Source organism: Molossus molossus, unplaced genomic scaffold (assembly GCF_014108415.1).
Source record: "Molossus molossus isolate mMolMol1 unplaced genomic scaffold, mMolMol1.p scaffold_m16_p_18, whole genome shotgun sequence".
Taxonomy (NCBI): Eukaryota; Metazoa; Chordata; class Mammalia; order Chiroptera; family Molossidae; genus Molossus; species Molossus molossus.
In genome coordinates this window covers 65,410,545-65,431,575 of record NW_023425353.1, presented here as the reverse complement: position 1 = coordinate 65,431,575, position 21,031 = coordinate 65,410,545, and the positions used below count along the sequence as shown (strand labels likewise).

At 40.5% G+C, this 21,031-nt stretch overlaps 1 protein-coding gene across 4 annotated transcripts in view; it reads left to right on the top strand.

The window, feature by feature from the left end:
• The window catches only part of DCAF1 (DDB1 and CUL4 associated factor 1), a 72,577-nt gene that overhangs the window by 32,063 nt on the left and 19,483 nt on the right, over positions 1-21,031 (top strand). For 3 of the 4 annotated variants that reach the window (XM_036266349.1, XM_036266350.1, XM_036266352.1), the window contains 9 exons: positions 367-504; positions 1,451-1,963; positions 5,485-5,586; positions 9,546-9,704; positions 13,439-13,618; positions 14,146-14,355; positions 15,038-15,207; positions 18,277-18,401; positions 19,337-20,600. In XM_036266349.1, the coding sequence (XP_036122242.1) occupies positions 367-504; positions 1,451-1,963; positions 5,485-5,586; positions 9,546-9,704; positions 13,439-13,618; positions 14,146-14,355; positions 15,038-15,207; positions 18,277-18,401; positions 19,337-20,600 (2,861 nt within the window). Of the gene's footprint in view, positions 1-366; positions 579-1,450; positions 1,964-5,484; positions 5,587-9,545; positions 9,705-13,438; positions 13,619-14,145; positions 14,356-15,037; positions 15,208-18,276; positions 18,402-19,336; positions 20,601-21,031 lie in introns of those variants that run through there. The other variant, XM_036266351.1, reaches the window with a different exon arrangement.

Genomic DNA, 21,031 nt, shown 5'->3' with positions numbered 1-21,031 from the left:
TTTAATGGAGGAATTTTCAGCATTAATAATGTTAAATATTCATTATGAACTTCAAAGAATTTTTAGTGTTCCCCACTTGGACATGGAACCTTTTCAGTCTTAATATCGGAAGTAGGACTGTATTATGTGGCTGTTGATTTTTAGCTTGAATTTTAATGGCGAGATAGGATTATATTTTACAGATGCACATGTATTTAATTAAACCATCTAATGTTAGACATTTAGTTTATTTGCATTTTTAAGTTTTACGACCACCATTAAAATATTAAAAATTCTTTCACAGGACTGTAATTTTTGCTTATATCTATCTTATTTATGAAAATAGGTTTTCTTCTGAATTGTACTATTTCATTTCCTTTACTATAGGAAGGAATTGTTGAAAATCTTTTCAAATGGGCCCGAGAGGCTGATCAGCCATTGAGGACATATTCTACTGGGCTATTAGGAGGTGCTATGGAAAATCAAGACATTGCTGCCAATTACAGGGATGAAAATTCACAGCTGGTAAAGACTCTGTAAAAATGAGTTTTTGCAAAAGAATAATCACAAGTTTTTTCTTGTTACTTGAACTTGAATAGGTACATCTTATTTATTACCTTATACTGGAGAGTACCTGTAATTACAGCATTTCAAGATTACTTTTTTTTTTTTTTTTTTACTGATTTTAGAGAGAGAGAGGAGGGAGAGGGAGAGAGAGATGGAAACATCGATGAGAGAGAACATCGATTGGTTGCCTCCTGCATGCCCTCCACTGGGGATTTGGCCCACAACATGGGCATGTGTCTTCCCTGGGAATGGAACCTGAGACCTCTTGGTGCATGGGTCAACGTTCAACCAGTGAGCTACATCAGCGGGCTCACCCAGCATTCTTTTTAAAATGCAGTTTAAACTAAATTGCCCACCTAATCCCTCTCTCTTTTTAAAAGTAAGCACAATACTACATTTAAGGTTGGCCTCCAAAATAAATACTTAAATGGAAAAGAAAAAAATAGTGAACTTGAAAGACAGATTATGTAATTATGTATAATGTAGGTGACGGTGTCTAACAATATAACTTAGGTACAGTTTGAAAAAATAACATTTGATTTTCAAAGACACTTAAAAAATTGTGAATACTGTATATCTAGTGTTGGCCTGTTTGGGCGTGATGGTCCGTGCAATTAATCTTGATTCCGAGAGATCAGTTGTGAATGATATGTTTTATGTGCAGGTCTTTTGGTTTGGGTTCTCTGGGAAATTTTATGGGGAATGAGACTTTTAGCTGTTGCCTATTTCATCAAGTTCTTGGAATCAAGTAAACATATTTACTAAATCTTTACTGTTACTAGGCATTTGGGTAACTGGATGAATATCTAGTTGTCTGTAAGTGGGAATAAAACTTATTTATTAGGAATCATTTAAATTAAGATGCAGACAAGACAACCCTTTGTATTCTAATATCTGTTGATAGGTAGCAATAGTGCTTCGAAGACTGCGGGAGCTACAGCTTCAGGAAGTGGCTTTGCGGCAGGAAAGCAAGCGTCCCAGCCCACGAAAACTCTCCTCTGAACCCCTTTTGCCTCTGGATGAAGAAGCTGTGGATATGGACTATGGTGACATGGCTGTCGATGTAGTGGATGGTGAACAAGAGGAAGCCTCTAGAGACATGGAGATCTCCTTTCATCTTGACTCAGGCCACAAGACCAGTAGTAGAGTGAACTCAGCAACAAAACCTGAGGAAGGAGGATTGAGGAAAAACAAGTCAGCCAAACAGGGTGACAGAGAGAGCTTTAGGAAAGCCAAGCAGAAGTTGGGTTTCTCATCATCGGATCCTGATCGTATGTTTGTTGAGCTGTCTAATAGCAGCTGGTCAGAAATGTCCCCCTGGGTGATTGGCACCAATTACACTCTTTATCCTATGACTCCTGCTATTGAACAGCGACTTATTCTCCAGTATTTGACCCCTCTAGGAGAATATCAGGAGGTAAGTTTATTGGGAAGAATACTGTTCACACTTTGGTATTACTGTGTTTATTTCTGTGATATTTTATGGTAGTATTTTCTACATTGATGTGTTTTTACTCTGATACAAAAGTCTTTGCCCCAAACTGGCAAACTCTCTCCCTTTTTTTTAAAACTTATCTTTATTGTTGATTGTATTACAGATGTCCCACCTTTTTTACTCCCTTGACCCTCTCCTCCCCAGTCTCACCCCCCCCCCCTCCTGCCTTCCCCACACTAATGTATGTGTCTGTTGGTTATGCATACATGCATATAAGTTCTTTGGTTTCTCTCTTCCCACCCTCCCTCTCCTCTTCCCTTTGAGGTTTATCAGTCTAACAACCAATTTGTACTTAATCGCTTCATCTTTTTCACCCAACCCCCCTCCCATCTGGCAAGCAACAAAAAGTTTTCTGTATCTATGAGTCTGTTTCTGTTCTGCTTGCTCATTTTGTTTATAGATTCAATTGTTGATATGTATTTATTGCCACTTCATTGTTCATGTTTTTTTTAATCTTCACCCGAGAACATTTTTTCCATTTTTTGTTCAGATAGAGTGGGAGGGAGAGAGAGGAAGAGAGAGAGAGAGAAACATCGATGTGAAAGGGACACATCAAGTGGCTGCCACCCGCACGACCCAACCAGGGCCGGGGACAAACTGCAACCGAGGTACATGCCCTTAGCGGGAACCGAACCCGGGTCTCTCTGGACCGCAGGCCAACGCTCTAACTGCTGAGCCAAACATGTTTTTTTATCTTCTTCAAGAAGACCTGTCAGCATTTCATATAATACTGGTTTGCTTGTGATGAACTCCTTAGCTTTTTCTTATCTGGGAAACTCTATATGGCCATTGATTCTAAATGACAGCTTTGCAGGATAGAGTAATCTTGGTTGTAGGTCCTTGCTTTTATATTTCTTGCAACTCCTTTCTGGCCTGTCAAGTTTCTTTTGAGAAATCAGCTGACAGCCTTATGGGAGCTCTGTTGTAGGTAACTAACTGCTTTTCTCCTGCTGCTTTTAAGATTCTCTCTTTATCTTTAACCTCTGGCATTTTGATGATGATGTGTCTTGGTGTGGACCTCTTTGGGTTCATCTTATTTTGAACTCTGTGCTTCTTAGACTTGTTGTCTGTTTCTTTCACCATTTTAGAGAACTTTCCTGTCATTTTTTCGAATAGATTTTCAATTTCTTGCCCTCTTTCTTTCTCCTCCTGGCACTCCCATGATGTGAATGTTGGTACGCTTGAAGTTGTCCCATATGCTCCTTATACTATCCTCATTTTGGGGGATTCTTTTTCTTTTTGTTCTGATTTGGTGTTTTTTGCTTCCTTATATTCCAAATTGATGGTTTGCTTCTTGGCTTCACCTACTCTACTATTGATTCCCTGTAAATTATTTCTTATTTTAGTTAGTGCATCCTTCATTTCTGACTGGTCCTTTATTTTGCTATTGAGGTCCTCACTAAGTTCCTTGACGTTCTCATGAAGTTCCTCGAAGTTCTCACTAAGTTCATTGAGCGTCCTTATAAGCAATGTTTTGTACTTTTTATTTTTATTTTTTTCTTTACTGATTTTAGAGAGAGAGGAAGTTCGAGGGGGAGAGAGAGAGAAACATCGATGAGAGAGAACATCATTTGGATACCTCCTGCATGACTCACACTGGGGATCGGGCCCACAACCTGGGCATGTGTCCTAACTGGGAATCGAACAGGCGACCTCTTGGTGCTTGGGTTGACGCTCAACCACTGAGCCACACTGGCCGGACTATGAGCAGTGTTTTGAACTTTGCATTTGTTAAATTGTTTATCTCCATTTCATTTAGTTCTTTTCCTAGACTTTTTTTCTGTTCTTTCATTTGGGACACGTTTTTTTGTCTCTTCGTTTTGGCTGCCTCCCTGTGTTTGTTTCTATGTATTAGATAGAGTTACTATGTCTCCTAGGCTTCCTAGGATGGCCTGTTTTAGTTGGTGTTCTGTAGGGTTCAGTGGCACAGCCTTCCCGGTCACCCAGCTGGGCCCTCGAAGTGCACCCCTCATGTGGACTGTACAACCTTTTGTTGTAATTGAGTCTTGATTGCTGTTGGCATGTAAGTGGGAGGGTTTTACTCAGGCTGATCAGCTGCAAGGACTGGCTGTGCCCCCTAAACACCAGCCTCTGACTACCTTGGATGATCAGCTGTGCTGGGGCCCACCACACAAAGCAAGGCTTACTTCAGTAGGGCTCTGGTACCCACTGAGTTCCTTCCATGAGTGTGTCACTTGTGGAAGTGGTTGGGTGGTGGTGTTTCGATGTGGTCTGAAGCTGTCCACTGGATATACTGGCTCTGGGGCAAGGTCATCCACTACCTGTATTATGCACGCGGCCACCAGGCATAAACCACAAAGGTATCTGCTGCTGATGGCTGCTGCTTGTGCTGGGATTGGAGGTGCCCAGGGAAAGCCAATCTGTAAACCAAGGTTGGCTGCTTCTAGTGCCAGACCTGGGCCACTGAGCAAGAGGTATGGGGCTTGGTGTGGCCAGATGCTGCTCGTTTGAGAGAATTTAGGAAAATCTGAAGCAGGAGCAGAAACAGGCCAATCCTATAGTGAAGACACTGAAAACAGCTTGTGTGGGCCCAAAAGTAGGGTGGGGCAGGGTCTCAGGGAATCACCAGGGTGGGGCAAACAGTGTGAGCCTGGTTATTGGAGTCCCAGATATGGCGCTGGTCTGCCGCCCTCACCCTCATCCGGGAACGGCTCACCAAAGGAACAAAGGCCTCTGCCAGCACGTCTGTCTGGGAGAAAGCTTTCTCTTCAGCCCTCTCTCCCTGATGCCATACAATCCAGTTCTTCCTCATGTCTCTGGTGCCTTTCAAGCTGCCTCCCCTCTGTGCTGGAGCTCGGAGCGAGTGGGTCCAAGTAAGTCCATGAGTGGGCCCTTTTAGAGGAACTGCCTGGGACTCTGGCAGCCTCAGCCTCCCTGAGCCTCAATTCCCGCTGGTTTTTACAGTCAGAAGTTATGGGGACTTCTCTTCTTGGCACTGGAACCCTGAGCTGGGTGCCTGGTGTAGGAGGGGGACCCCTCATTCCTGAGGGAGGACCTGCCCAGCCGAGGTCGCCCTCCTGATTTTTGTCTGCCACATGAGAGAGTGGGACCAGCTTGTCCGCACCTCTGCCCCTCCGCCCCTCCTACCAGTCTGGATGTGGCTTCTTTAATGTCGTAGTTGTGGAACTTCCATTCAGTTTGATTTCAGGCAGATCTGAAGGATGTTTGTTCTGTAGTTTAGTTGTAATTTTGACATGGTTGTGGGAGGAGGTGAGTACTGTGTTTACCTCCAAACTGGCAAAGTTTTATGCACGTCACTTCTGATAAGGCTTCTTCGATCAAAGTGTGTTTGTATTATTTATCTTCATAAAGGAGGTAGGGAAGAGGTATCTTATTTCTTTCATCTTTTATCCTCATAATGGAATAGAAAATAGGTGAAAATAAAGCCAAACATTAAGACTTGTTTTTGGTCTTCATTTCAGTTACTTCCCATATTCATGCAGCTTGGATCACGCGAGTTGATGATGTTCTATATTGACCTGAAACAAACTAATGATGTCCTACTTACGTTTGAGGCCCTCAAGGTAAAGTTCTTAAAAATATTTGGTGACTGAGCATTTTGACATGGATGTGCCTATGTGTTTTAGTATATAGCATCTTTGGGTTTTTATTGCTCAGGGCTTTCTATTGCCAGAAATATCAAAATAGGAACATATGAAAAATTAAAAAAAAAAATTTTTTTTTCTTTATTGATTTAAGAGAGAAAGGGAGAGGGAGAAAGAGATAGAAACATCAATGAGAGAGAATATCGATCAGCCACCTCCTGCATGCTCCCCACTGGGATTTTGCCCACAACCTGGGCATGGGCCCTGACAGGGAATATAACTGGCAACCTCTTGGTGCATGGGTCGATGCCCAACCACTGAGCACAAGCCAGGCAAAATTCTTGTTTAGATGGAAGAGATGAAGCTTACTAAGTGCCTTCACTGAGATTCAGGGGTCAGTCCTAGAGGACTGAATGTTAAGGTAGAAATTGGATCTAGACCTGGAAATGGCCTCAGTTATTGTTGCTGAATAGGAATGGAAAATTGTGTATATGACCTTATTTCATGCTGCCATTTATTTATTTATTTATTTATTTATTTTTTATCCTCACCCGAGGACATTTTTGCATTCATCTTCAGATAGAGGGGGAGGGAGAGAGAGAGAAACATCGATGTGAGAGAGACACATAGACTGGCTGCCACCCACATGACCCTAACCGGGCCTGGGGACAAACTGCAACCAAGGTACATGCCCTTAGCAGGAACCGAACCCGGGTCTTTCTGGTCCACAGGCTGATGCTCTAATTGCTGAGCCAAGCCGGCCAGGGCTCATGCTGTCTTTTATATTTTCTCTCTGGCAGCCAATAATGCTTTTTCTGAATTCTTAGCTATATATTATATGTTGATAGATCATCTAGGGTGAACAAAATATAAATCAGAAAGTGAGTAAAGAAATAGTGGCAGACCCAAATTCAGTAAAGATAAATAATTTCTTAGGTTGCAAAGGGGCTAAATAAATATGGGAGGGTGGGTTAAATCTAGCCCACTAAGTTCATACATGTCTATGATATTTCAGATAATCTGAAGGGAGAGAGAGAAGTTGAATGAATAACATTAGGGCTCTGACATAGTTCTACTCAACAGATAACTAATAAAGTACCATCCTGTGATGTTGACAATATTAAATAAGTGCACTGACTGTTTTTTATGGTTTGGTTAAGAGAGACAACATGTAAACTTATGATTTCTTTTTGTTATTACAGAAGTTGTGAAAAAATTGTAGGGCACAGAGGAAGGAAGGAGTGGTCTGCTCTCTGAGAAATTGTATTTTCCAGAAAAGACTTCTGAAAAAGGAGAATGCTCTGTCTGGGTCTTTAAAATCACAACTTCAATCTTGATATTCCAGAGCTTTGCTGTCCAGTAGAACTTTCTGTGATAATAGAAATGTTCTACATCTGTGCTGTTCAGTACACTGGCTGTTAGCTCATGTGAGCACTTAAAATGTAGCTAGTGCCACGAAGGTGCTGCATTTCTTAATTTTAATTAGTGTTACTCTAACTAGCATATGTGGTCAATGACTGCTGCATTGGATAACATTGTTTCAGAGTATATGGAAATGAAATAGAAATGTGAAATTTGCCTTTAAAACCTTAGAAATTTTAAATTTGGAGGAGGTCATACATATATTGGAGTAATGTATATCCCTGTGCGTGAGATGTGTGTGTGTATCAACTCATGATTGTACTGTTGTACTTTGAACCATGGGATATAGTTGGAGGTCACAGTTGTCTCCAGTGGCCCAGGAATAGGAGAGAGTGGAAGAAGGGATTTGGGCAGTTGCTATTTCTATAGGTTTTTTTTTTTTTAATCCTTACCCGAAGACATTTTTCCATTTTTTGTTCAGATAGAGTGGGAGGGAGAGAGAGAGAAACATCGACATGAAAGGGATACATTGAGTGGTTGCCACCCGCACAACCCAACCTAGAGCTGGGGACAAACTGCAACCGAGGTACGTGCCCTTAGTGGGAACCGAACCCGGGTCTCTCTGGACCGCAGGCCAACGCTCTAACCACTGAGCCAAACTGGCCAGGGCTCTATAAGCTTTTTTTTTTTTTTTTTTAATCCTCACCTGAGGACATTTTTCCATTTTTTGTTCAGGTAGAGTGGGAGGGGGAGAGAGGAAGAGAGAGAAACATCAACATGAAAGGGACACATCGAGTGGCTGCCACCTGCACGACCAACCAGGGCCGGGGACAAACTGCAACTGAGGTACATGCCCTTAGCAGGAACTGAACCCGGGTCTCTCGAGACTGCAGGCCGACGCTCCAACTGCTGAGCCAAACCAGCCAGGGCAACTTTTGTATGAGGAATTATAACAGGTTTTGTTATTCAACTATTTCCACAAAAAGTCATATATGGGATTAAAGAAAATGAAATAAGGATAAACGGAAAATTTCAAGAGAGATCTTCCTTATAGGGAAATAAAAGTGTGAAAAGATGTGTGTACTGTTTGTTCAAAAGGAAGACTCAGTTATGTAAGAGAAGAGACAGTTGAAATTAGTAAATTGAACTAGATTTTATGTGGAGATACAATATAAGGAAAGAAAATAGTATCTTTGCCCATGTGAGTGCGTTGAGCCAAACAGAATTAAGATGCTTGATAAAAGTTGAGCCTGCTTGTTCTGTCTCCCCACATACCTGTCCCGGCGGTGGAGCTGCCACTTCGTGGTAGTGACATGAGAAAGACCACACATAGTGGCCTAATTGTTAGAAAGGAACCATACAAGGTGTAGCTGCTTTTGGGGGGAAGGACTGGGTGGGAGTGTGGTAGATAGAGGTTTGTGTAACACCAAAAACAGTATAAAGGGAAGGGATTTGAATTACTATACGGATTAATCTGAGTGGGTGTTGGGAGAACTTCTGAAGAGAGTACACATATCTGCTGTTTTTGCCACTGACCTTGGCAAGATCCATACAGGTATCAAATCGTGTAATTGTAAATCTGCATTATCTTCTTATCTGTGTCTTGTGCCTGGGTTGTCACCTGGATGACACCTTAGCATGAGAAACAGGAGAGGGAGCTCCAGCTCTCCCAAAGCCTCTCCCCATTGGCCTGGTTTCAGAGTCATTAAGCAGCCTGCTGCTTGCATTGCACTCCCTGCCCTTAAAATTGCCCAGAAGATAGGGTCCACCCAGAGAGGCTAGTGGGAATTAACTAGGAAGTTAACAAAACTCAAAAGATAAACTTTAAAATGTATTTAAAGTGTATTCTTACTAGTCCTAAAAGTGTACTAGTTTTGCTGAAGATTGTTCTTTGGGGATATATTTAGGATCAATGTAAATCAAAGCAAATGTTGGAGTTTTATTAGATGATGAGTCAGTGATTGAACCAAAGGTAGAACATACAGCTGATTATGTTTAAAAGGATTAAAATGGGAAGATTACCAAAATCCTTTGGGAAGCTAGGTAATAAAATGGTTGTAGGATTATATCATTACTTACAGCAGTATTTTTCATTTCATGTTTTGCATCTTTATGAAAACCTATTTTGGAAGGGCATCCTGTAGTATTTTTTTGTTTCCCTTAAGCACTATATGTTTTACTTCTGTTATGAAGGAGTGGTTTTCTATTTCAGAGGATTCCTTGTATTTAGCAGCTTAATTTAGTATTTTGTGAATTGATTGTGATTTTTCTAGATCAGAGATTTTCAATCTTTTACATCTCGTGGCACACACAAACTAATTACTAAAATTATGTGGCAAATCAAAAATATATTTTTTGCTGATCTGACAAAGATAGGTATAGTTTTAATTCATTCACACTGGACAGCTATTATTGTGTTGCTGTTGTCATTTTTTAATTTAAGAATCTTAAGGGAAAAGAGGTCATTGCCTTTGACTATATAGTCAGGTATTGCATGTTTTAAAAATTCTTGTGGCACACTAGTGAAAATCACTGTTCTAGATTGTTCCATGGTAACATGTGTCTTTTTTGTTTAGCACCTAGCATCTCTCCTGCTCCATAACAAGTTTGCCACAGAATTTGTTGCACATGGTGGAGTACAGAAATTACTGGAAATTCCTCGCCCCTCTATGGCTGCAACTGGTGTATCCATGTGCTTGTATTACCTGTCCTATAACCAGGATGCCATGGAAAGAGTAAGTGCAGTTCTTTCAGGTGTATGGGAATGGGATTGGGTCAGGGGACAGTCTAGCATATTCATAGAATAACTTTTGGATAAGAAAAAAATGAATAGGAGTACATTAAAAATTTTATTTATTTGTTTATGCCCGGCTGGTGTGGCCCAGTGGTTGAGTGTTGACCTATGCACCAAGAGGTTGCTGGTTCAATTCCTGGTCAAGGCATATGTGCAGGTTGTGGGCCAAATCCTCAGTGGGGGCATGCAGGAGGTGGCCAGTCAATGTTACCTCATTGATGTTTCTATCTCTTTCTCTCTCCCCCTCTCTTCCTCTTTTTCTAAAATCAAAGAATAAAAAATTTTTTAAAAAAATTATTTGTTTTATTTTTTGGTTTATCCTCACCTGAGGATATTTTTTCCATTGAATTTTAAAGCATGAGAGGGAGAGACAGACAGAGATGGGGGATGGGGTGGGGAAGAAACATTGATTTGTTCTTATTTATGCATTCATTGGTTGGTACTTGTATGTGCCTCGACCTGAAACCTTGACTTATTGGGACGACGCTCTAACAAACTGAACTACTCAGCTAGGGCCAATTGGAGTAAATTTAAAAAAAAATGTTTTAATTGATTTTTTAGAGAGAGTGGAAGGGAGAGATAGAGATATTTACGTGAGAGAGAAACATCAGATTGGCTGCCTCCTGCACACCCTCTACTGGGGATCGAGCCTGCAACCTGGGCATGTGCCCTGACCGGGAATCAAACTGACCTCTGTCCATGGGACAGTGCTCAGTCCACTGAACCACACTGGCTGGGCAGTTGGAGCAAATGTTAATGAAAGAAGCAAGGAGCCTGAATGTCCTGTCAAAGCTTTCTAAAATTGTAAAATTGTTTAGGAAAGGTCTTTTTATTCCTGACTCTCTTGGGGAAAAAAGCAAGCTGGATTGGGGTTTTATTTAGTTTTGCCATTTCTGTTACCTTATGATTAGTCTTGAGGCTTTTTCCAGTGGATTTATATGTTGCATTATTTATTTATTTATTTTTAAAGTATGTTTTTATTGATTTTTAGTGAGAGAAGAAAGGAGAGAGAGATAGAAACATCAATGAGAGAGAGACATTAATTGGCTGCCTCCTGCACACTCCCATGGGGATTGAGCCTGCAACCTGAGCATGTGCCCTGACCGGAATCGAACCAGTGACCTCTTGGTCCATGGGTCAACACTCAACCACTGAGCCACAATAGTTGGGTTTTAGTCAGTTTATTGTAAAAACAACAGATGATGCTTTGTGTTTGCTAACAGATAGTTTGTAGTGGAGATAGTAAAATCATTTTACTTCTCAGGGCTCCACAGGCTCCCAGTCTGGTTCTTCTGTTTTTCTAGTTTAGACCTTTATTTGTTAATCTTCACCCGAGGATATTTTTTTATGGATTTTTTTTTTTTTTTCATCTTCACCCGAGGACATTTTTTCATTTTTTGTTCAGATAAAGTGGGAGGGAGAGAGAGGAAGAGAGAGAAACATCAACATGAAAGGGCCACATCGAGTGGCTGCCACCCGCATGACCAACCAGGTCCGGGGACAAACTGCAACTGAGGTACGCTCCCTTAGCGGAAACCGAACCCAGGTCTCTCTGGACCGCAGGCCAACGCTCTAACTGCTGAGCCAAACTAGCCAGGGCTTTATTGAATTTTTAGATAGAGTGGAAGGGAGGTGTGGTGTGGGGGTGGGTGTGGGGGGGAGACAGAAACATAAATGGGAGAGAACCACATCGATTGGTTGTCTCCTACACGACTGGGACCAGGGATTGAACCTGCAACTCATGTACGTGCCCTTGACCAGAAATCGAACCTGTGACCCTTTGGTCCGCAGGCTGATGCTCTAACTTCTGAGCCAAATTGTCCAGGGCTCCAGTTTAGACTTTCTAATTTACTGATTTTAAAATGGTATAAGTAGATTGTACATTTGAAAAGTAATGGGTCCCCAGACACCCCCTAGGGGAGTTTATTGTCTTTTCTATGCCTGAAACATTTTTCTAATATTCTTTGTGGTATGGCTCTTTCGGTAGAGTAAGGTTGGTAAATTCTTTTGGAGCTATGTCTTTATTCATCTTTGCATATTTATTAATAAGGTAGTGTTCTAATTTTATTTATTTTTTCTCTTGAGATCAACATTATGAAAGGGTATATAGTCTTTTAAGAATTGTAACCTACACCTGGCTGGTTTGGCTCAGCAGTTACAGTGTTGGCCCGTTGACCAGAGAGTCCCAGGTTCGGTTCCCGCTAAGGGCACATACCTCGCTTGCAGTTTGTCTCCGGCCCTGGGTGGGGTTGTGTGGGTGGCAGCCACTCCATGTGTCTCTCTCACATTGATGTTTCTCTCTCTCTCTCCCTCTCTCTCTCTCTCTCTCTCTCTCTCCCTGTATCTCAAGATAAATGCAAAAAAAAAAAAAAAGTAAGAATGGTAACCTAATAATGTGTGTGTATATACAAAAGCAGTTATGGCTAGGATAGAAAGTACCAAGCAAACCTGGGCAGTGTGTTAGAAATCCTTGTCTGCCCCACAGAATGTGTGTGAATGAATCAGTGAGTGAATGGGTGTTAAACTTGCAGACTTTGGTATCAGAAGGCTCAGCTGCTTTTATCACCCTGAGGAAGTAAGTCCCTTGTCTCTCTGAGCCGTCTCTTCATCTGTTAAGTGGGAATCCTAATACCTGTGCAACAGAGCACATTGTGAGCATTAAAGAATGTAAATATTTGCAAAATTTGTAAGTATAGGTCCAATTTAAATATTTATCAAAATGGGAGTTGTTTTCAGGTTTGGAATAGATTGTTATCAAATTTCATTTGTGACTTAAGCTTTAAACTCAGAATGACTTGACCAGGAATGATTATTGTGCAATATCTATTGACACAAGTGAAATTTTTGCCGTTTTGAAAGGTTTCCTTACTCTCCCCAAATTTTAATTGTCTTATTTTTATTTATTTATTTACTTACTTAATTTTTGTTACAGATGTTTCCCCTTTTTCACCCACTGATTTCCCCCTTCCCTTCCCTCCCCACTCTGTCCCCACCTTTGTTGTCCATGTCCATTGTTCATACATACATGCATATAAGTTCTGTGGTTTATCTCCCCCCCCAACCCCTCTTCAGGGGATTGTCAGTCTGTACCCCACTTCCACGTCTCTGGGACTACCCCGTTCCTCAGAATGTTATGTTCATTATATTCCACAAATAAGTGAGATCATGTGATATTTGTCTTTCTCTGATTGGCTTGTTTGGCTTAGCATAATGCTCTCCAGGTCCCTTCGTGTCATCTCAAAGGACAAGAGATCTTTCTTTCTTACATCTGCATAGTACTCCATTGTGTATATGTACCACAGTTTTTTTATCCATTCATCTACTGATGGACACTGGGGCTGTTTCCATATCTTAGCTATTATAAATAGTGCTGCTATGAACATAGGGGTACATATTCTTTCTGATTGGTGTTTCAGGCTTCTTAGGGTATATTCCTAGAAGTGGGATCACTAGGTCAAATGGAAGTTCAATTTTTAATTTTTTGAGGTAACACCATATTGTTTTCCATAGTGGCTGCACCAGTCTGCATTCCCACCAGCAATGTACTACAGTCCCCTTTTCTCCACACCCTCACCAGCACTTGTTTGATGATTTGTTGATGGCAGCCATTCTGATAGGTGTGAGGTGATACCTCATTGTTGTTTTAATAATTGTCTTATTTTTTATATTTTTCAGGTTTGCATGCATCCCCACAATGTTCTGTCTGATGTGGTGAACTATACACTGTGGTTAATGGAATGTTCTCATGCCTCAGGATGCTGCCATGCTACCATGTTTTTCTCAATCTGCTTCTCCTTCCGAGCTGTGTTGGAGCTCTTTGACCGCTATGACGGTCTTCGTCGACTGGTGAACTTGGTGAGGTTCTTCATTGGCTTCTCTTTGCAAGGAGTAGAGGTCCTGCTAGTCTTGACTGCCTTTCAGCAGCATTGAGGAGAGGAAGCTTCTTACTGGAGGAAGTTTCCTATCTTTTTTTGGAGATGAAGTCTTTTTTTCCCCCTTTAGTGACAACTTTCTCTTTCTTTGAAGTGTTTAGAGGACTCTGTACCATTATAGACATGCCTTGAATTTAGTAATTATTTAGTAATTATATAGGGGGCATTGCTGTCAATAATCTTGATCTTTCTGAAAGCAAAAAGTTTTGTGCCTATCTGTCTTTAAACAGGATTGAAGGCTATGTAATTTTTAATACGGGTTTAATGGTTTGCTTTCATAAAGTTACTCTTAGCATGTATGGACAGATGTCCTTTGTTAGTTGTCAGTCTTGTTGAACATAAAAGTTTAGAAATCTGTTTCCTCTTTTTACTTTTCTCTCCCTATTTGTTGTCTCACCTTCCTCCACCCCACCCTGCCTTTGTCCCATTCTTTTGCTTTTTTCTTAATAGATCAGTACTTTGGAGATTCTAAATTTGGAAGATCAGGGTGCACTTCTGAGTGATGATGAAATATTTGCTAGCCGCCAAACTGGGAAACATACCTGCATGGCCTTGCGCAAGTACTTTGAGGCTCACCTGGCAATTAAATTGGAACAAGTGAAGCAGTCACTTCAGAGGACTGAAGGTGGCATTCTTGTCCATCCTCAACCCCCGTATAAGGTGAGAGGATCTTATTAAAAGGGACTGGTGTTAGCACACTCTGTAGCAATTGTGGATCTGAAACTCACATTCAGATCAGTGGAGTCATTGCAGGGTGTACAGTGTTGGATTATACTTGTCCTTTCTGGAGGCAGAATACCTGAAAATGGATGCAGTGGGTGGATTTCCAGGATTCATTTTATTCCCAGTTGTGAATTGCTACTTCTCTGGGATACTAGAACTGAAACATGAAGTGTGTGTAAAAGGGCTGCCTTTTATGAAAAGTGCTAGATGTTTTACTTCCTGTGTGAGATTTATGAAAGGGTGCATCTATAACTCCACTTCTGTATCATTTTTGGACTTGATATGTTTTGGGATGAAGGTTAGTATCTGCATGTTTTAAAAATCACAAGTTGAAAGATTATTTTACATGGTACCTCTTTTTCTTAAGCTGTGAAATACGTGAATTGACAAATTGAACACACTGTTATCTTTTTGGACAGAATGTATTATAAGTCCAGTTATAAATGAACGATTAAACATATTCATTTTTTCACATGTGGGCTATTGACTGAAGGATTGTGGAATTTTAAAGCTATTATTACTTAGATTTATTGTTAAAACCTGTTGGCCATTGAGTTGTACTGGAGAAGATAGCACGAAGATGATAGAGTTCTTTAATAATATGTCTCTCTCCTTATAGGCATGTTCGTATACTCATGAACAGATTGTGGAAATGATGGAGTTTTTGATAGAATATGGCCCGGCACAGCTCTACTGGGAACCTGCTGAAGTCTTCCTCAAACTTTCTTGTGTCCAACTCTTGTTGCAGCTTATTTCTATTGCCTGCAATTGGAAGACCTATTATGCAAGGTGGGACCAGAGAGGGGTTTCAAAGGAAATTAGATTTTGCTTTCTGCTGAAGTTGATGGTTTTCACATAGTATACCCTTAACAAACATTTGGTGAACTGAATTGAAATTTTGGGCTCAAATCTGAAAAACTAGAGTAAGCATGATGATACCTTTTTTAATTTACAGAATGTTTGTTTATATTTATGGTCTTGGTGATTATAACTGCACATTGGCAGGGGTCAGCATCTGTACTCTGAGAAGTTACACGATACACATGGCGACACCTGCAGAGGTAGGGGTTGAAATCCTATCTCGAGACTGGAGTCCAGTATTCTTTGGTACTTAGACTTTAAATATCTCTACTGCTTGGCAATCATATATATAATGTTTACTTTAATTGCACATAAAACTATTTTTTGCTTTTGTTGTGATTTTCACAGTTCAGCTAAAAGCACTCAGAGCATAGCAGAATGAGGCTCAGAGAGGACAGCTGATGGAATCAGGAGGTTCGGTGGGTTCTGTAGGAGGACTGTGGAAAAATAATTAAAACTATATTTTGGTAAAAATGGAGTCTGAAGAGAAAATAAAATAAAGTTCATATATATAGTGGTTCTTGACCTTCCCTATCCATCCACTGCCATAAAGATGAGAGACTTATTTATGGTGCATATAGCTTGTTTGCTAAATCCCGGGATATTAAATCTAGGGGGAAAGTTTTGGAGCAGCCATTTTCATACTTTTTTTTTTTTGTGGTACGTGCCCCTAGCAGGAACCGAACCTGGGACTCTCTGGTCCACAGGTCGACGCTCAACCACTGAGCCAAACTGGCTAGAGCATATACTTTTTTTTTTTTTAAATCTTATAACCAATTTCCTATATTAAAAATTATTGCCCTGGCCAGTTTGGCTCAGCGGTTAAAGCGTCGGCCTGCAGTCCTGAGAGACCCGGGTTCGGTTCCCGCTAAGGGCACGTACCTCGGTTGCAGTTTGTCCCCGGCTCTGGTTAGTCGTGCGGGTGGCAGCCACTCGATGTGTCCCTTTCACATCGATGTTTCTCTCTCTCTCTCTCTCTCTGTTTCTCTCTCCCACTCTACCTGAACAAAAAAAAATGGAAAAATGTCCTCGGGTGAGGATTAAAAAAAAAAAAAAAAATTATTGAGAACCTCAAAGAGCTTTTGTTTTTGTGTTATATCTAGTGATATTTATCACATTAGAAATTAAAGCTGAGAAAAATGTGAAAATATTTATTTTTATGAACTTATTTAAAAATAATATGAACCTTATTGCATGTTAGCATTTTTTATGAAAAATTTCCAAAATAAAACCAAATGATTTGAGCAAGTTTTAAAAATGTCTGGCTTACTCTGTCATATTTACTTTTATATTCAATCTTTTGTGATATCATATATGACATAGCCTCTGGATAATACTACCATCCACTCATGAGATGGGACAGGGAAATAACATCTTAGTATTATTATGAAAATAGCTATTATATCACAGGACCTTCTGAAGGAAACCCCCAAGGTTCCCTAACCACACTTTAAGAACCGCTGGAGGTTATTATATTTACTTTGAGAATTTTGTTTAAAAGGTGATGAGAGCTCAAAAGATAATGAGGAAGGTTATAAATACATTTTGGATTGGTAAATCCTTATGTGGATTATTAAGAAAAAGTAAACATGTTTGGAATATGTCCTTTAAAAGTTTATTTTTAAAGATAAAATTTAATAATTTCTGCTTAGAATATATATAAAGCCTTATATAAAGAGAAAATTACTTTTAGCCACTTAAATTTTTCACAATCTTCTTTTCTATAATGTATGTAAATGTACATAACAGATTATAGTAATCATATTCATCTTTTTTAATGAAATATTTCAAAATATAGAAAGGTACAGAGAATAATATAACTACTTCATACCCAGGTTTGGCATGTTGCTTTATTTGCTTCTTTCTGAGTTCCTTTACATTTTCTGCCTCCCCAGAGTGACCAGTCTTATGAATTTGAAGTGCATTCTTTCCATTCGTGTATTTATACTATACATTTGTGTATACATAAACAAAAATATAGTACCCTTTTGTATCTTTTAAGGTATATAAATATTATCCTGCATGCATCTTTTGCAAATTTTTTTCTCTTATGTTTTTGAAGTTTATATGTGTTATTTATTTGAACTCTTGTATTTCTATCTACAATTTATTCTGTTGATGAACATTTAATGTTTGTTGTGGGTTTTTATTTTTATTTTTTGCTTTAAAATGAATGGTACCATGAACCTCCTTTTGGAATCTCTAGAGGATATGATGTATACAAGATGGATTGTCGGGCTTCTGCATTTCTTTTTTATTGGATGTTGCCAAAGGGCTTAGAAAATGATTATACCATTTTCTTCTCCCATAACTGGCATAGGGAATTTCCATTTCTCTACCTTCTTGCCAGTACTTGGTATAGTCACATTTAAAATTTTATATCTAACATTTTTTATTTTATTAATGTTGTATTTTGAGCCTTTCCCCTTGTCCTTTAATAAGAGTTCTTTGAAAATAGTTGTCAGTACCTGCAGAATATCATATGAGGGTATCATAACTAACACATGTATTCCTATTGTCTAGGTGGATTTTCTAATTCTTTTGCTATTCTTTTAAATGATGTGATAATGGACATCTTAATACATAAATACTTGTTTGTATGTCTGATTATTTTCTTAGGCCAGATTCCAAGAGTTGAAATTCCTGGACCAAAGGTTATGAACATTTTAAGAGTCTTGTTTTATATTTCCAGATTATTTTCTAAAAAGGGTGTCCTAATTTTTCCCCCAACCAAAAGTTTGTGAACATTTGTCTCTACATTGTTACCAGCATTGGGAATTATTCTTTGTAATATTAGCAGTTTGATAGGTGAAAATTTCATCCCCATGTTTCTTGCAAGTAATGTCATGGTGATTTAGAAATCTTCTTGATGTTATTGGTTAAGGACAGAGCCACAAGGTAGTAGTTCTGATCCTCTCTCTGTTCCTCTTTTTTTAACTATGTTGTTTCTTGTGGCTGTATACTATTTCCCTTTGACTAATTCTTCTTCCTGTCCAGGAATGACACTGTGCGCTTTGCTTTGGATGTCCTGGCTATTCTTACGGTTGTGCCAAAAATCCAGCTCCAGCTGGCAGAATCGGTGGATGTGCTGGATGAGGCTGGCTCCACCGTCTCCACTGTAGGTAGGTTGTGCCTTGCTATTTGTGTTATTGGTTGGTCTGGATTTATTTTCCTTTGCTATTCTCGTTGTGGTTACTTACCTGACCTAAGCAGTAAGAAACGGTAGTAGAGGAGGGTACCTTGTATATCTCTTCTAAGTCATGCCATACAGCTTTATATAACAGAGTCATGTTAGTGAACTCAGGTTTTCTGAGTGGTATAGGCATTTCTGCTATAATGGTATATGTGCGCTCCTGAAAACCTTGTACTCTGTAGAGTCTCGTGTTGAGAATAAGGTGTATAGGAAAATTGTTGGGGCATATAGCAAAAAACTTAAGCAACTTTGTAATCTAAGCTCTAATAAAATTAGTAATTGGCATGCAGCTCAGAATGGATAGAACCTATCATACACAACAAAGGAAAATACACTCTATTTGAAAATGCTACACTTTACTAAGAGCAGGGCTGCTAAGGTGCACATGAAAAGTAGTGTGACTGCCTGTGGGTCCTGGGGTGCACCACTCTTGGGAGAAAGCCAAGGCAGAGCCACTTGTTTCTAACTTTCCTCCTATATAGCAGAAAGTTCCTGCTGCCGCTGGAGCAGCCAGGCTGAGGGTTTTTCTTTTCTGATGAAGGTTTTAATTTAGTCCCACTATCTTTGCTCTTCTTACCTAGGAGAAAATAGCACATTAACCTTAGTGATCTCTACATACTACTGACATTATTCCCCTATTTAACAACTGCCTATGAGGTATTGCATCATAAAGGAACATTATTGTAGAACTGATTGTATTTTACTTACAAATAATTCCTTGTACATTTTTTAAAAAGTGTGGCAGTTTTAAGTGTAACAAAATGAATAGAACTTTAAATTTTGACTTTGAAACAACCATTGAAATTGGCCATGAGTATTATGAGAGATAATATAAAATGTTTTGTTTCCCCCCCTTCCTTTTAGGTATCAGCATTATTTTGGGAGTGGCTGAGGGTGAGTTTTTCATCCATGATGCTGAAATTCAGAAGTCAGCACTTCAAATTATCATCAATTGTGTGTGTGGCCCAGATAACCGAATTTCTAGTATTGGCAAATTTATCTCTGGAACTCCTCGGAGGAAGCTGCCTCAGACTCCCAAAAGTAGCGAGCACACCCTGGCCAAGATGTGGAATGTGGTCCAGTCCAACAATGGCATCAAGGTCCTTCTGTCCTTACTGTCTATCAAGATGCCCATCACAGATGCAGACCAGATCCGGGCCCTGGCCTGCAAGGCCCTGGTGGGCCTGTCTCGAAGTAGCACTGTTCGGCAGATCATCAGCAAGCTGCCCCTTTTCAGCAGCTGCCAGATCCAGCAGCTGATGAAGGAGCCTGTGCTGCAGGACAAGCGCAGTGACCACGTTAAATTCTGCAAGTATGCCGCTGAGCTCATTGAACGGGTATCAGGAAAGCCACTTCTCATTGGCACTGATGTGTCCCTGGCACGACTGCAGAAAGCAGATGTTGTTGCCCAGTCAAGGATCTCCTTCCCTGAAAAAGAGCTGCTTCTGTTGATACGAAACCATCTCATTTCTAAAGGGCTTGGGGAAACGGCAACTGTGCTGACGAAAGAGGCTGATCTGCCCATGACTGCTGCCTCCCATTCTTCTGCCTTCACCCCAGTCACTGCTGCTGCTTCTCCTGTCTCTCTTCCCCGAACCCCTCGCATCGCCAACGGCATTGCAACTCGCCTGGGCAGCCATGTGGCTGTGGGTGCCACTGCCCCTCCTGCCCCCACTGCCCATCCTCAGCCACGGCCCCCCCAGGGTTCACTAGCTCTGCCTGGCCCGTCTTATGCAAGCAACTCCCCTTTGATTGGTAGGATCAGTTTTATCAGAGAGAGACCATCACCCTGCAATGGCAGGAAAATTAGAGTGTTGCGGCAGAAGTCGGACCATGGCGCCTACAGCCAAAGCCCAGCCATAAAAAAGCAGTTGGACAGACATCTTCCTTCCCCACCTACGCTGGACAGTATCATCACAGAATATCTTAGAGAGCAGCATGCACGCTGCAAGAACCCAGTTGCCACCTGCCCACCTTTCTCTCTCTTTACTCCTCACCAGTGTCCTGAGCCAAAACAGAGAAGGCAGGCACCAATAAACTTTACCTCAAGACTGAACCGCAGAGCATCATTTCCAAAGTATGGTGGGGTGGATGGCGGATGCTTTGATAGGCACCTTATCTTTAGCAGGTAAGGAGAGGCCACCTCCCTCCTCTAGGGACTGGAATGATTTGGGCCATATCAGCATAGAGTGATTCGTTCAGAAAACCCTTTATTGGCCTGAAATACCAGAGATTGTCACTTTATGTGAATAGATGAGCAGTGTGACTGTACCCCTTTTGTCAACCATGGGTTCCTTGTGTGATTGTTGCCAACATATTGATATAATACTATGTGTTCTTGTTACAACTAGCATGTTTTCTAGAACCTATGGAACATGCGGTCTCTAGGGTCCTCAACTTGTTTCTGTGCTGGTCCAAGTTGTCTTCTATTTTGGTTCTTTACAGATCTTAGGTAAAGGTCATGAGGTTACATGTTTTAAACATGGGAATTTTAGTTATTGTTTAAATTTGTGGGTGGAGATCCTTTTCTCATTTAAAGTGAAAATGAACTACTAAAGG